We start from the raw sequence: 13,429 nt of genomic DNA on the forward strand, positions 1-13,429 counted from the left end.
ATTTTTTTTTTTTTTTTCCTAAATCTTTTTGACCAGTTTAATCTTAAAGAATCCATGCAGAATTGAGTTAAGGGGTCCCAGCCTCCATAAAAATCAAAATTTATTCCTCATCTTTAAAGAGCCTAGATCAAAGATGAAGAGAAAATGGAGAACATAATCAGAGGATATGGGATTCAACATTATGAGATTTTTAATTCAATCACATTTTTTTGCACAAGTTGAGTGAAGAACTAAATGTCTAAATCATTTTCTTAATATTTACCAGGAACTACCATAAGGTCTATAAGGAGAATTAGAAGGGAAGAGTGTTAGTCAACAAGTTAAATATGCATTATTTAGAGGAAAAAAAGAAATTTTCTAATTTGCAAGGTGCTGATGATATACTAATTTTATGGCAAGTATAGAAAAACCAGGATTTATGCTGCCAGAAGTATGGAATGTTCCAAGTAAATGCTCCTTGCAACACAGATTAATAATTCTAATTGTCAATTTCTAGTTTTATTTTAAATAAAAGTACATATATATAAAACGTACGGGATTATGGCAGGAGTAATTTGCTGTTTACAGGGAGTAATGCTTGACCCCACCACCTGTCTGTCAGTTTGTTATGATGTGGTGGCTTGCATGTTACTGTGATGCTGGAAGTTTTGTCACTGGTATTTCAAATACCAGAAGAGTTACCCATGGTGGACAAGTTTCAGCAAAGCTTCCAGACTAAGATAAACTAGGAAGAAAGGCCTGGTGACCTACTTCCAAAAATTAATCAGTGAAAACCGTATAGATCAAAACAGAATATTGTTCAACATAGTCCTAGAAGATGAGCCCACTACATCAGAAAACCAACCCGTTGCCATCAAGTTGATTTCAGCTCATAGCAAAGGCACTAAAAATACAGGGTCTCTATATATTTTTGGGTTTGGTTTGTTTGTTTTTTTTAGGGGCAGTAGGGAGGGGGAAAGGGGAAGCCATTGTTTGAGAAGCAGTGAGTTTTTGTTTATGGTGATAGGAAATTTGGCATTGATTAAGGATAATGGTTGCACAACCATTATATAGCAATAAGTCGTATACTTGAAAAAGGTTGAACTGGCAAATGTGTTAATATACAGTAAAACCTGTGAAAGCCAGAATCTGTGTAAGGCAGAAACCTGTCAGAGAAGGAAAACTCAAATATTTTACACTAAAATGAAAGATTGAAAAGTGGTAAAACTGCACCCTGTCAAAGGCAGAAAACTTTTCGAGACTAACAAAAACAAGGCAGTCCCATCAAGTTCCGGCTCTCACAGGTTTCACTGTATATTTTTACAACAACAACAAAAAGAGTAGCTGCTAAGGCTGCTTATGTACTGCCAAACACCTCATGGGATTTTTGTTTATTTGTTTGGAGGTTTAGGGTCATGGTTTCAGATGACATTCCAGTCAATTGGCCTAATATTGTTTTTAATGTTTCTGTTATACCTCCTAGTTTATTATATAGCCTGGGGTCTTAAAAGCTTGCCAGCAGTCATCCAAGGTGCAGTAACTGGTCTCTATTCCCCTGGAGCAGCAGAGGAAGCAGAATCAAGAAATGGAGGAAGAACTGGAATGTGTGTCTGTCTCCTTGAACAACTGCCTCCTTTGCCATGAAACCAGAAGAACTGGTGATGGCTGGCTACCATTACTGAATGTTTTGATCAAAGACTCTGTAGAAGAATTCTGATCAAAACTGGGAAAAATGTGGAACAAAATTTCAAGTTCTCATTGAATCCAAACTTTCTGGAACCACTGAAGCTGGATGACCCCTGAAACTATTGCCTTGAGATAATTTTTAAACCTTAAACTAAAACTATCCCCTGAAGTTGTTTTTAAACCAAACAATAGCTTAATTAGTATAGAATATCTGCCTTAAGAATTGTGGTCTTTTAAATATTTATATGTGATCAAATTGACAACAGCAACTCTAAACGTTAGATGAAAAGCTTAAGGGGCCGTGAGTTTATGTTAATGGTGGTGGGATAATTTAGAAAAGGATACAGAGAATGGTTGTACAACTTGAAAAATGTAAGCCATGCCACTGAGTTGTACATGTAGAAATTGTTGAATTGGTGGATATTTTCACCAAAAGAAAAAAAAGTTAAAAAAAAATACATATAGACAGCAGCCACAACAATGGATTTGAGTGTATCAACAGACATGAAGAGAGTGCAGGACTGCGCAACATTTTGTTCTGTTGCACCTGGGGTGCCATGAGTGGAGCTGACTCTACAGCAACTAACAACAACAATAACCGATGCTAGACCCAGCTACGGCTTGTGTTATGTTATCCTTTTGCCCTGCTCTTACTTATACCTGTTAAGTTGTTCTTGAAGCAAATCTAGTCTTTGTTCTACTTCCCCGTATGTGAGGTCACTTTCGGTTTCGGATATCCCCCAGGCGGCTTGCTGCAGTGCTGAGGGACTAGACTCATGGGGCTGAGTCCGGGCATTGTCTCGTTCCCAACTTCGTGTGTCAGTGACATCTGTGGAAAATAGCAAGACCGACATCAACTTTTTTGGGTGCCCCCTAGTATCAGTAACACATAGGTACCCATGAGACAAGCTAGAAGGGATGTTGGGATACAACCTGAGAGACTGACAACCAGAGGGATTCAAGGGCATGTCCAGGGGTCACAACCAGTTGATAGCAGAGTCCCACTCCAACCTGCCTGCCTTCCCTCCCATAGTCATTTCCATATGAATAAAAACATATGGCAGGTCATGGTCTTGATTATGATTTTGTCTTCCTTCTGTGCTAAGAGGAGACAGGATGTCAACTCAAAAGTAATTAGAGAGCAATGATTTTGCACTTTTATATTTAGGAGGAAATATAAAAGTGCAAAACCATTTTGTTTGTGCTTCACCTAGGGTTTAAGATTTTAGGACTCTTTCCCACAGAAGAATTTGAATATTTCATGACTCAGATTGGGCCCCAAAAGAGAGCCATCAGGAAAGTCCTGTCTTCAGGGGGATTCCCTTCAGCCAACACAACTCAAAATATAGCCGTGGAGTCATAAAACCATTAAAGATAGGAAGATTCTAAAAAGTCCTCTAGTCCCCAAACCACTGTTTCATGTTTTAATGTCTCCTTGTAGCTCCTTCTGTACTGCGCTTTAATACATTCACATTGCTTTCTAATATTTTTTTCCTGTGGCTCTTTTGTTTGGAATATTTTTTATGTTGTTGTTAGGTGCCGTCAAGTTGGTTCCGACTAATAGTGACCCTATGTACAACAGAATAAAATGCTGCTCGGTCCTGTGCCATCCTCACAATCATTGTTATGTTTGATCCCAATGTTGCAGCCACTGTGTCAATGCATCTCGTTGAGGGTCTTCACCTTTTTCACTGACACTCTACCAAGCACAGTGTCCTTCACCAGGGACTGGCCCATCCTGATAACATGTCCAAAGTACGTGAGACAAAGTCTTTCCACCCTTGCTTTATTTTTATGCTCTTATACAAGAGCTTGGCTGTTAACCAAAACGTGGGCAGTTCGAATCCATCAGCCGCTCCTTGGAAACCCTATGGGGCAGTTCTACCCTGACCTAAAGGGTCGCTGTGAGTTGGAACCGACTTGATGGCAATGGGTTTGGTGTGGGTTTTATTTTTTAAATATATCTTATATTTTTATGTTACGATACATGCTTATCTGTTCAAGTCCAGTCCTCAAATGTTCAGAGTGTCTGTTATGTGCCAGGCACTCTGCTAAATGCAGAGAAACTAAAGATGAAGAAGATATAGGCCCTGTACTTGAAGAATTCTGTCTAGCAAGGTTTTGGTTATTTTCATACAGAGATCATTTTATGAAACTTCTTTTAATTTACTGTTTCTCCGATATTCTATATTTCAAGTTATCAATATTTGCGGGCAAATACAACATCCTACTTTTCCCTTCATTTTTGTTATGATTCTAGGAATAAAGAACAGGATGGTAGGACTTCCTGAAGTCTCTTCCATTTCTAGTTTCTCCTAAAGTACAGACAAGTAGCTCAAAAGTATTCTGTTTCTCCACGCAGCAGACAAAATTTCTGTATCTTTTCTTTATGGTTTTTCTCTCACTATCCTTTTATCACTGAGTACACAGAAATTTCTCTAATGCGGTGCCTACAATTTCTGCCTCAGTAGGGGGAGGCTGTAACAAAGAAATTAGCATATTCAGAGACAGAATTAGAAAAACACAGGGTCAGAGTTCCTTCTTCTGTTGTAATGACTAAAAGACCTCAGAGAGCTCACCTTGAATTCTAAAAAGGTCCTTTGTGATCAAGCTTCCTTAGCCTATGGGATCCAGTGTTTCCTAAAGTGATGGTATATTGTTTCTTTTTGATATTTTACCAAACTTGTCAAAATGAAAGTGAACATAGAAAAAGGAAGAAGAATGACATTGCTGGAGTTTTAAGTAATTTATCAGCAGATTTTCACTGGGACGTATGATTTGTTTTTCATGAACACATGAACCTATTTAAGAACAATAAATATTTCAATCTGTTAGTAAACTAAGTTTTCAACTTTGGAGCAGCAATGCCAAACAAACATTCAGAACACACCTGTGAATGGTTTGGTGATGCTCATGCTTGTCTCATCTAGCCCCATGCTAGCCAGTTGATGGGGAAGCTTTAGGGAAGAAAACAAGAACTGATAGGATAAATGGAAGTTAAAGATTATGCTAAAAAATTTTGTGCTAAGAAAGCTTATAAAATTTCTACCTATGCTTAACTGCTCTCTCACTTCTCTAGTCATATATAATAAATTGATTTTTAAATGACAACGGTGAATCACATATGATTAATTATAGATTATATTTTTTCTTCAGTGCTCAAGAAAAAAATTGATTATCCTCTCTTAGCAGAAATGAATAAAATGTAAACTGCTAGACAGAAGCGTCCTTGATTATGAATTACTCCTATTGAAATCTGAAGAAGTGTGATTGGCTTATTTCACCAGCAATTTAAAAAATAAGAAGTTCAAAGGGGAAATTCTGGCTAGTGGTCTTAATCAAAATGAACATCCTTGTACATACTTTCTAAATATAGCTCAGAAAGAATCTTCACTTGGTTGCCTTGGAAAATGTTGCTATAGTTGCAAGACACATTTCTGGAAATGGATGAGCAGAAAGTAAACTGTGTACACAATTTTCCTACAGTCAACTTTTGACCTCAGTCTAAATAGAGTCAGAGTCCACTTAACTTTTCTGTTTTCTTTTTAGTTTTGCCTAAAATGTGCTCTTCTGTTGGATTCAGCATGTCAAATGCTAGGAATGTGAGTCAGTGAAATTTCCTATCAATGTTGAAACTAAAATTTGTGGGGATTTAGTAGTTCACACTGCCGTAATTATAGATACACCTTACATATTATTCATGTTCTTGAACATTTCACAGTACTTCACCTTAAAAATCACCACAGTTATAAAATTTGCAGTTAATGAAGTTCTAAAATCCTCCATTGATTAATCACGTTAAGTAACTAGGTTAACTGTGTGTCACACTGATTGAAGCTGTATAACATCAATTATTTTTATTCAGTTGACATGTATACTTAGCTATGCATTTTCAAGTTATTTATCATTTCTTTAAGGATTGCATTGTAAATTTTTGACAACTAAAAATTTATAGATAATAAAATTATTTGTTAGAATATTATTATTATTATTTTGGATTGTGCATACGGAATGGCTAATTAAAAATAATTGGAAAAAGTGGTAAAGAAAAATAAAAGATGAAGGGCAGGGGAATTCACTGTCGGTGAAAGTCATTACAAAGTAGAATACAATTCCAAACATGTCTTTTATGACTTGTCACTTGAGAATCTAAAACTCAAGAAGAAAAAGCAATAAAAGCACTTTATTATTAGGTCCACATTATGCTGACTTTGGAGATAGCAAAGATGTCAGAAAGCTCTTCAGAACTGACTTCCAGATATAACCTGTTTCTATTAAGATCACTTCCTAGATATGCATTTTAATAAATAACTAAAATGGGACATTTGGTAATCACATCTAATATTCCATTCTCGCATTGTGATAAATGAGGTACTATTTTCATTTGCTTCATCAAGATTTTAGATTGTCCAGAGAACATTTGCATATATTCTCAGTTTACTTCAACCCAGGGTCATGGTGAAAGCTGATTTGATATGATAGGAAAAGTAACTCTGGAAAAATATAAAATCCTAGACTTAAGAAGGTTGTTATTATCAAATATGGCCCCTTCAAAAAATGGTGACAACGGCAGATAATATTTACTTACTCTGTGCCATACATTTTGTTGTCCTGCCAGGCCAAGAACATCCTATTTTAATTTCATTTTTGTTATATTCTTTTGATGTTTCACTATGCCTTCTTAATCTCTAGATTTTTATATATCCAGGGATATATTAAATAATCAAAGAGTTGAGAAATGAAAAAAAAAAAAAAAAAAAAAGAACCCATAAGAAAATACTAAATGGAGTTAAGGAATTTATTTGAGAAAAAGGGAATTTACATCTGTTATTTAGTTATCACAAATAACTAATTGGTTAGATAATATTATTATTCCTATTTTAAAGGTGTGCAAACTGAATCTTAGCGGGATCGGTTAGGTAATTTACACAAAGTCACAACGGGAGCAAGTGACAGAGTTGGGGTTGGAACCCAAGCAGTCTGACCCAAACCTGTTCTGGGAAACACTCAATAGCAAATCTAGCTAGATCTGTTGATCTAGCTCCAATTACGCTGGGTTAATTGCTCTTTCATGTAATACTTGTTCAAGTTTTCATGAATTTGCCATCCTTTAGCATCACATCTGCATACATTAATCAAGTGTTATCACTCATCTCATGAATATTTTCTACAGGAAAACCCACACATTTGGGTATTCCTTTTGTTAGGGATGTTAAACAAATTGTGTTCAAATGAGTTGGACCATACATTATCTCTCCACTCTTTCTCATAATTTTTAGTAAATGGAAATTCTTTTTGGCATTTATTGTGGTGTTACTGCCCTGGCCTTTCATGCTATAAGCTACAGGGTTGGAGGTGAGAAGTGGGTACAGAATACACATAGGAAAATCCACTGGTTAGCCCTCTTAAAATATTCATTGATCCTATCCCCATTGAAATCACTACAATAGACATTGCCACGTTTTTTTTTACATGGCGTTTCATTAAGTCTGGATGGCTACAAAAACCTCTCATGCTATCATCGATTGGCAATTACCACTGGTTCTAGAATTGTGTAAACACTTTGAAGATGATCTGAAGTCTGGACTCTGCAAATATTCCATGAAATGGCAAAAGATTAGATTGCCATGTATTAGTACAGTTCTCAATTTGTTAAAGGTCACCTTTTTATGATTAGCACTGAGGAGAGACAAACGGATTCATGAGGAACTCGATTACCTTTGCAAGAGTGACTTCTTTTATCTATGTGAATTCTTCCTGAGGTGGGCACTGTTTCTTCAAAATGTAGTCCAGTTGCTTTCCCTGTTCCCAGAGGAGAATCTACTATTCCTGAGAAGAGCGGCTTTTGTTCATCATCAATGGAGGAGATGAAAGATGATGATCTGCTTTTTTTCTCTTCCAAGTGTTTCTTGGAACTCTGATAATGTCTTATAGTAGCTACAGAATCTTCAGGATCGTTTGTACTGTTTTCTTTTCCAAAATCTATCAAAGGAACATTATTTTGTAGAAGATAATCAAATGTGTGAATCTACGCATATTATGCTACTCAGCTACATATAAACTACTTTTTATAGTGATGTTCTTTGAATAACTTTAACATAGAATTTTATGTAAAACCATCAGAAAAGTTGTTCTTTGTATTTTTCCTTTTGAAAATGTGACTACTTAGAAGAGGCTTTATTTATTTATTTTTAATACCAGGGACATCAGATTATCTTAATGAGATAAATTATTCATTTTCAAAATAAAAAGAATATCTGCAATAGTAATCTTGTAATAATGTTTAGAAAAAAACTATAGCATAACTTACAAATTCATTTATACATGCTTAACAGTCATTTATATTCCAAAAATCTGGTGCACTATCTAGGGAAAAGTTGTCCCAATGCTAAAATATCACCACAAAATAACTTATTGTTTGTTTATAACTTCCATGCCCCATCATCTGTGGCAGATGCTCACACACTGCAAAGGTAAAAACTGGAATCCTCTATAGCAAATCCTGGTAGGCTTCATCTCAACATTAATTGAATGCATACGTTGTAATATACCATCAAGTCGATTCCAACTCATAGCGACCCTGTAGGAGAGAGTAGAACTGCCCCATAGGGTTTCCAAGGAGCGAATGGTGGATTTGAACTGCCAACACTTTGGTTAGCAGCCTGAGCTGAAATTCCAGGCAGCTTGGTTGTGTAGCATATTGAGAAGAATACGAAGCTTAAATACAGTAATTAAGGTAGGTCCCACCTAATTACATTAAAGCCAGTAGTGCATATTGACTGTTTTATACTAAAATGTCAGGATAATTTCAGCCCTGAAGGTTGTGTTGGAACGTATTTTAGCAGGAAAAACTCTAAGAGACAATTTCCAGAACTCATTTCCATTAATGTCCTGGGGAGACAGTATAATTCTCCATCTGGTTCCTGTTAATAACTAACCAACAAAACTCCAGAACATATATAATTTTCTATAGAAATGGTTAGGACGGGTCCTCCTCTACTCTGCCTGGTTGTGCTTACTTGGTTATTCATAGAAGGCTAAATTAGCTGATTTAAGGCCACTCTAGAGTGCCTTCCAACTATTTTTTTAAATATTCCTATATGGCATATAAATTAAACAGCTTTTTTTCATTTTTTAATATCATAATTTAAAATATGAGAAGCCAGAAAGTAACCCAAGGTTAAAATAGATTAAGGCTTAAAAATCAGCTTCATGTGAAATTCTTATTAAGGAGTTAATTTTCTGTCAATTAAAGTTAAATCTAATGAAAGCAGATTCCTTAACTTATTTTCTTTAAGATTGCACATTTCCTCAGTGATTTCATCATTGCTAGGAAGACCACAGATCTTTCCAATCTCAGCCATCGTAGGCAGCGTTGATTACTGATTATTCCTCTACTCTACTACTAATTTAGTTGGTTGTAAATATTCTGATTAGCTCTTCCCACACCAATCTTATTCTCTCCAGTGTCACTGATACTTGCTACTGTTGGGTCCATTCCAACTCATGGTGATCCCACGTGTGACAGAATAGAACTGTATTCCATAGAGTTTTCAATCGTCTTTTGCGATTAAGTCCCTGCCACTTTGACCCTGCTATCCGGGGATCCAATCACCCCTATTGTAGTTAGGTTACCCAATTCAGTGACAGTAGTTTCACTGTAATGCCTGATCTACACAGAAAAGCAATCACAGCAGTCTTCAAGGATGCTGGGGCTCCCTTCACAAATTTATTCCTTATAGTTGTGGTGAAAGGTGTGTCCTCCGGGCACTCCCTGGGTGGGTCAGTGGGCTCAACATGACAATCCACTCTAACATTTCAATTTCCTTAAGCCTTTGAATGCTTTCTTTTATAGTATACCAAGGCAGTTCTGACATTTCAACTTCAATTAGGGTAGGCCACTTTTTAGTCTACATTTCAGCCAATCTTCCAAATAAGCTATTACATTCTATCTAACCCCTTCAGCTGAAACATTGAATAAAGAATCTCTGCTTAGTGGGCACATATCAATAAACTCAGACTGATCCAACTTTATGTTCTTTGAACAATTATCCCATACCCTTAGTAGCCATTCCCACACATATTCTCTAGATTTCTGTTTGTATACATTAGACAAATCAAGCAGTTCTTCTGGAGTGTAGTTGTAGCCTACCTCCTGATGGGTCAGGACTAGAAGCAAAAATGGGTGGTGGGGGTGAGTCCTAGGGACATTAATTAATGTCTTGCAAGTTGTCTGCCTCAGGTAACACTCCAGTTGCTGGCTGCCTCGGGCAATGTCCCAGGCAATGCCTCAGGCAAGGACTCCTAAGAGGCATCTGGGTTAATCTAATCAGGTGGGAGGTGGGAGGGCTGATTTTACTGGTAAATGTGATTTGGTATACAAAGCTGGATTAATCTCTTCAGATGGGGGTGGAAGGGCTGGTTCTACTGCCTAGGGTGATTCAATAGAATTTAGGGGCTGGATGTCCCAGGCTTCACCTATATCTGCTCATCCGTGCCTGTCCCAATTTTCAGGATCCCATGTCTTCCCAATCAATGCCCTCACTTTAACTTCAGACACATTTTGAGGTTGGTAATTCCATTGGAACTGGAATCCAACCATTCTTAGGATAGGACTCTGGGTTTGGTTTTCAGCAATATCAGTTCTGTTATTGCAAGAAATAAGGCTTTGTTTCGGGGCACAAGTAGCAACGTTCAGTCCTTTACGTGGAGCTTGAACTGGACTCTGAAGCCCAGAGCTCATCCTTTTCTTTCTTCACTTTGTCTAGCAGAAGAAAGTAGGACCATCCAGCCAGCTTCATTTTACTTGTTAATTTGACAAAAAATTTGAAAGGTATCAAATACACAATTACCCAGAGCCTGTCCCTCACAAATAATTGATCCAGTGGTGGTGGTGATATTTTGCATATCTCTTTTGCCACATCACACCATGGATTAAAAATGCCCTCTTTACTTCTGGAAATAGAGTCATTAGGCCTTTCTTTCAAGACACCTCTGGATAGACTCTAACCTCTAACCTTTAGGTTGGTAGTCAAGTGTGTTAACCGTTTGCACCACTCAGGGACTCTGTTATTAACACAGCCCTCCTTAAATGTTTAAACTTCCTTCTTGTCATCACTTCCTTGCTGTTTTCTTTGTCTTAATTTCTCCCCTCCTCCAAAACCTAAACCCATTCTGACTCATAGGGACCCTATACAGGAGAGTAGAACTGCCCCATAGGGTTTCCAAGACTGTAATCTTTATGAAAGCTGACTATCACATCTTTCTCCTTCGGAGTGGCTGGTGGGTTCAAACTGCTGACCTTCTGGTTAGCAGCCAAATGCTTAACCACTGTACCACCAGGGCTCCTCCCTCCTCCAAAGCCCTCTAAAAAATTTGATCAGTGTTCTCCACTTTTTGAATACAACGTTTTACTCTTAACAAAATAATAATTTTTGTTTCTATACTAGTAAATCAATAAAAAAACTTCACTTTTCTAAATCATCTTCATACCTATTTAGTGAATTTGTATCAGTTTGCTGCTCTTAAGTAAACCACTGTGAAGTCCCTGACTTGCACGTCAGTGGGATTGAATCAGCTCAGCCTTGTCATCTTTCCAAAAGTGCTTCTCATCCTTTTAAACACTTTCATGGAGTCTTTCCCATCAGAATCAAATGCAAACTGAATTAATCACTAATTCACATACCTCCAATCTAAGAAAATAGATATTCGAATCTGGCATGGATATTTGTAATGAATGTACATTCACAAATTATTAAACCATTTTGTGTCTTTGGCTTGAGAGGTGTTGGGAGTTCTCTGCTAATTTTTAGATCCTTAGACATGGTAGAATGTTCTGTCCCACCCGCTAGGTCTTAGTTTCCTAACAAATGGCTTGATTTTGGATGCTTAGGCACAAGATTCTCTAGTTCACATACACTGTTTAGTTGGATTATACTTATAACATGTTGAGGGCAAGTATTTAGAAAATGTATACTTATAACAATTGAATACAAGTATTCAGAATACGTAGTGAATGAGCAATTACTACCATTTAGTTCAATAGTAAAACGGAACCAATTACTTCGTATACCTAGTGTCTAACTTCTTCAGCAAAAATTCCCAGAAAAAGCAGAATCACGAAAGGAGAGAAAACATTAGCTATTCTCAAAATTTTCCAAGTTGTAAGAAAAAAAATACATTTATTTCTGTGTCCATTTCCACTCAGCTATCAGCCAGCTGCTTCCTGAAACCCAGGCTATGTGAACAGTTTCTCTGATGCAGCCCTATTGGAACAACATTTTTCTATTTCAGAATAGATAAAGGAAAGCTTCATACTCTCTCATATAAAATGAAAGTTGAAATGACATTCTATTTGTGGATTAACAATGGAAACTGCTAAGGTTTAGGAATATCGTGAAATTGGGCAGCTAAAATGCATTTTAATTAGCCTCTAAGTACCTCTAGATTTTGACGGACTGTTCCATTTCTCCCCTTTTTTAGTTAAACTGAATTATTTGATAGAAATTCAGTAGTACTGTTGTTATTGTTGTGTGTTTTTGAGTCGATTCCAACTCATAGTGACTCTATAGGACAGAGTAAAACTGCCTCCTAGGGTTTCCTAGGCTGTGATGCATTTGAATTATGGTGTTGTCGAAGAACACTGAATATACCACGGACTGCTAGAAGAATAAATAAATCTGTCTTGGAAGAAGTAAAGCCAGAATGATCCTTAGAAGTGAGGATGGCAAGACTTCATCTCATGTACTTTGGACGTGTTATCAGGAGAGACAAGTCCCTGGAGAAGGATCATGATTGGTATAGTAGAGGGTCAGGGAAAGAGAGGAAGACTCTTAACAAGATGGATTGACACAGTGGCTGCAGCAATGGGCTCAAACATAGCAATGATTGTGTGGATGACAGCAGGACAGGGCAGTGTTTTGTTCTGTTGTACGTAGGGTTGCTATGAGTCGAAACAAACTTCACGGTACCTAACAACAACAACAAATCTTTACAGGAACAGATCACCATGTCTCTTCTCCTCTGGAGCCGCTGAGCGGGTTCCAACAGCCAACCTTTTGGTTAGCAGCCTAGCACTTAACCATTGCACCACCAAGACTCCTTTAAATAGAATTAGGAACTATTTTTTCTTAATACTAATCATATTATATGTAGAAATAATATTCTTATGAATACTTATTATGAATTCTTATGAAAACCTTATGAATAGCAGTGGAACATTGTCTGATATAGTGCCAGAAGATGTTCCCCTCAGGTTGGAAGGCACTCAAAATACGAATGGGCCTTAAAGACTTGGATGGAGTCAAGCTTTCAGGACCTTCATTTGCTCATGTGGCACTAGTCAAAATAAGAAGAAACAGTTGCAAACATCCATTAATAATTGGAAAGTGAAATGTCTGAAGTATGAATCTAGGAAAATTGGAAATTGTCAAAAATGAAATGGGATGCATAAACATCAATATCCTAGGCATTAATGAGCTGAAATGGGCTGGGATTGCCCATTCTGAATTGGACAATCATATGGTCTACTATGCCAGGAATGACAAATTGAAGAGGAATAGTGTTGCATTCATCATCAAAAAGAACATTTCAGGATATATCCTGAAGTACAACTCTGTCAGTGATAAGATAATACCCATATGCCTACAACGAAGACCAGTGAATATGACTATTATTCAAATTTACACACCAACCACTAAGGCCAAAGATGAAGAAATTGAAGATTTTTACCAACTTCTGCAGTCTGAAATTGATCAGACATGCA

At 37.0% G+C, this 13,429-nt stretch overlaps 1 protein-coding gene across 1 annotated transcript in view; it reads right to left on the minus strand.

The window, feature by feature from the left end:
• KCNH7 (potassium voltage-gated channel subfamily H member 7) overlaps nucleotides 1–13,429 on the minus strand; it is a 532,073-nt gene that overhangs the window by 13,442 nt on the left and 505,202 nt on the right. The window contains exons 13-14 of the mRNA XM_004375431.2: nucleotides 7,384–7,635; nucleotides 2,326–2,494 (exon numbers count right to left, since the gene is read on the minus strand). Coding sequence (XP_004375488.1) covers nucleotides 2,326–2,494; nucleotides 7,384–7,635 — 421 coding nt within the window. The remainder of the gene's footprint in view (nucleotides 1–2,325; nucleotides 2,495–7,383; nucleotides 7,636–13,429) is intronic.

Source organism: Trichechus manatus, unplaced genomic scaffold (assembly GCF_000243295.1).
Source record: "Trichechus manatus latirostris isolate Lorelei unplaced genomic scaffold, TriManLat1.0 scaffold00036, whole genome shotgun sequence".
Taxonomy (NCBI): domain Eukaryota; kingdom Metazoa; phylum Chordata; class Mammalia; order Sirenia; family Trichechidae; genus Trichechus; species Trichechus manatus.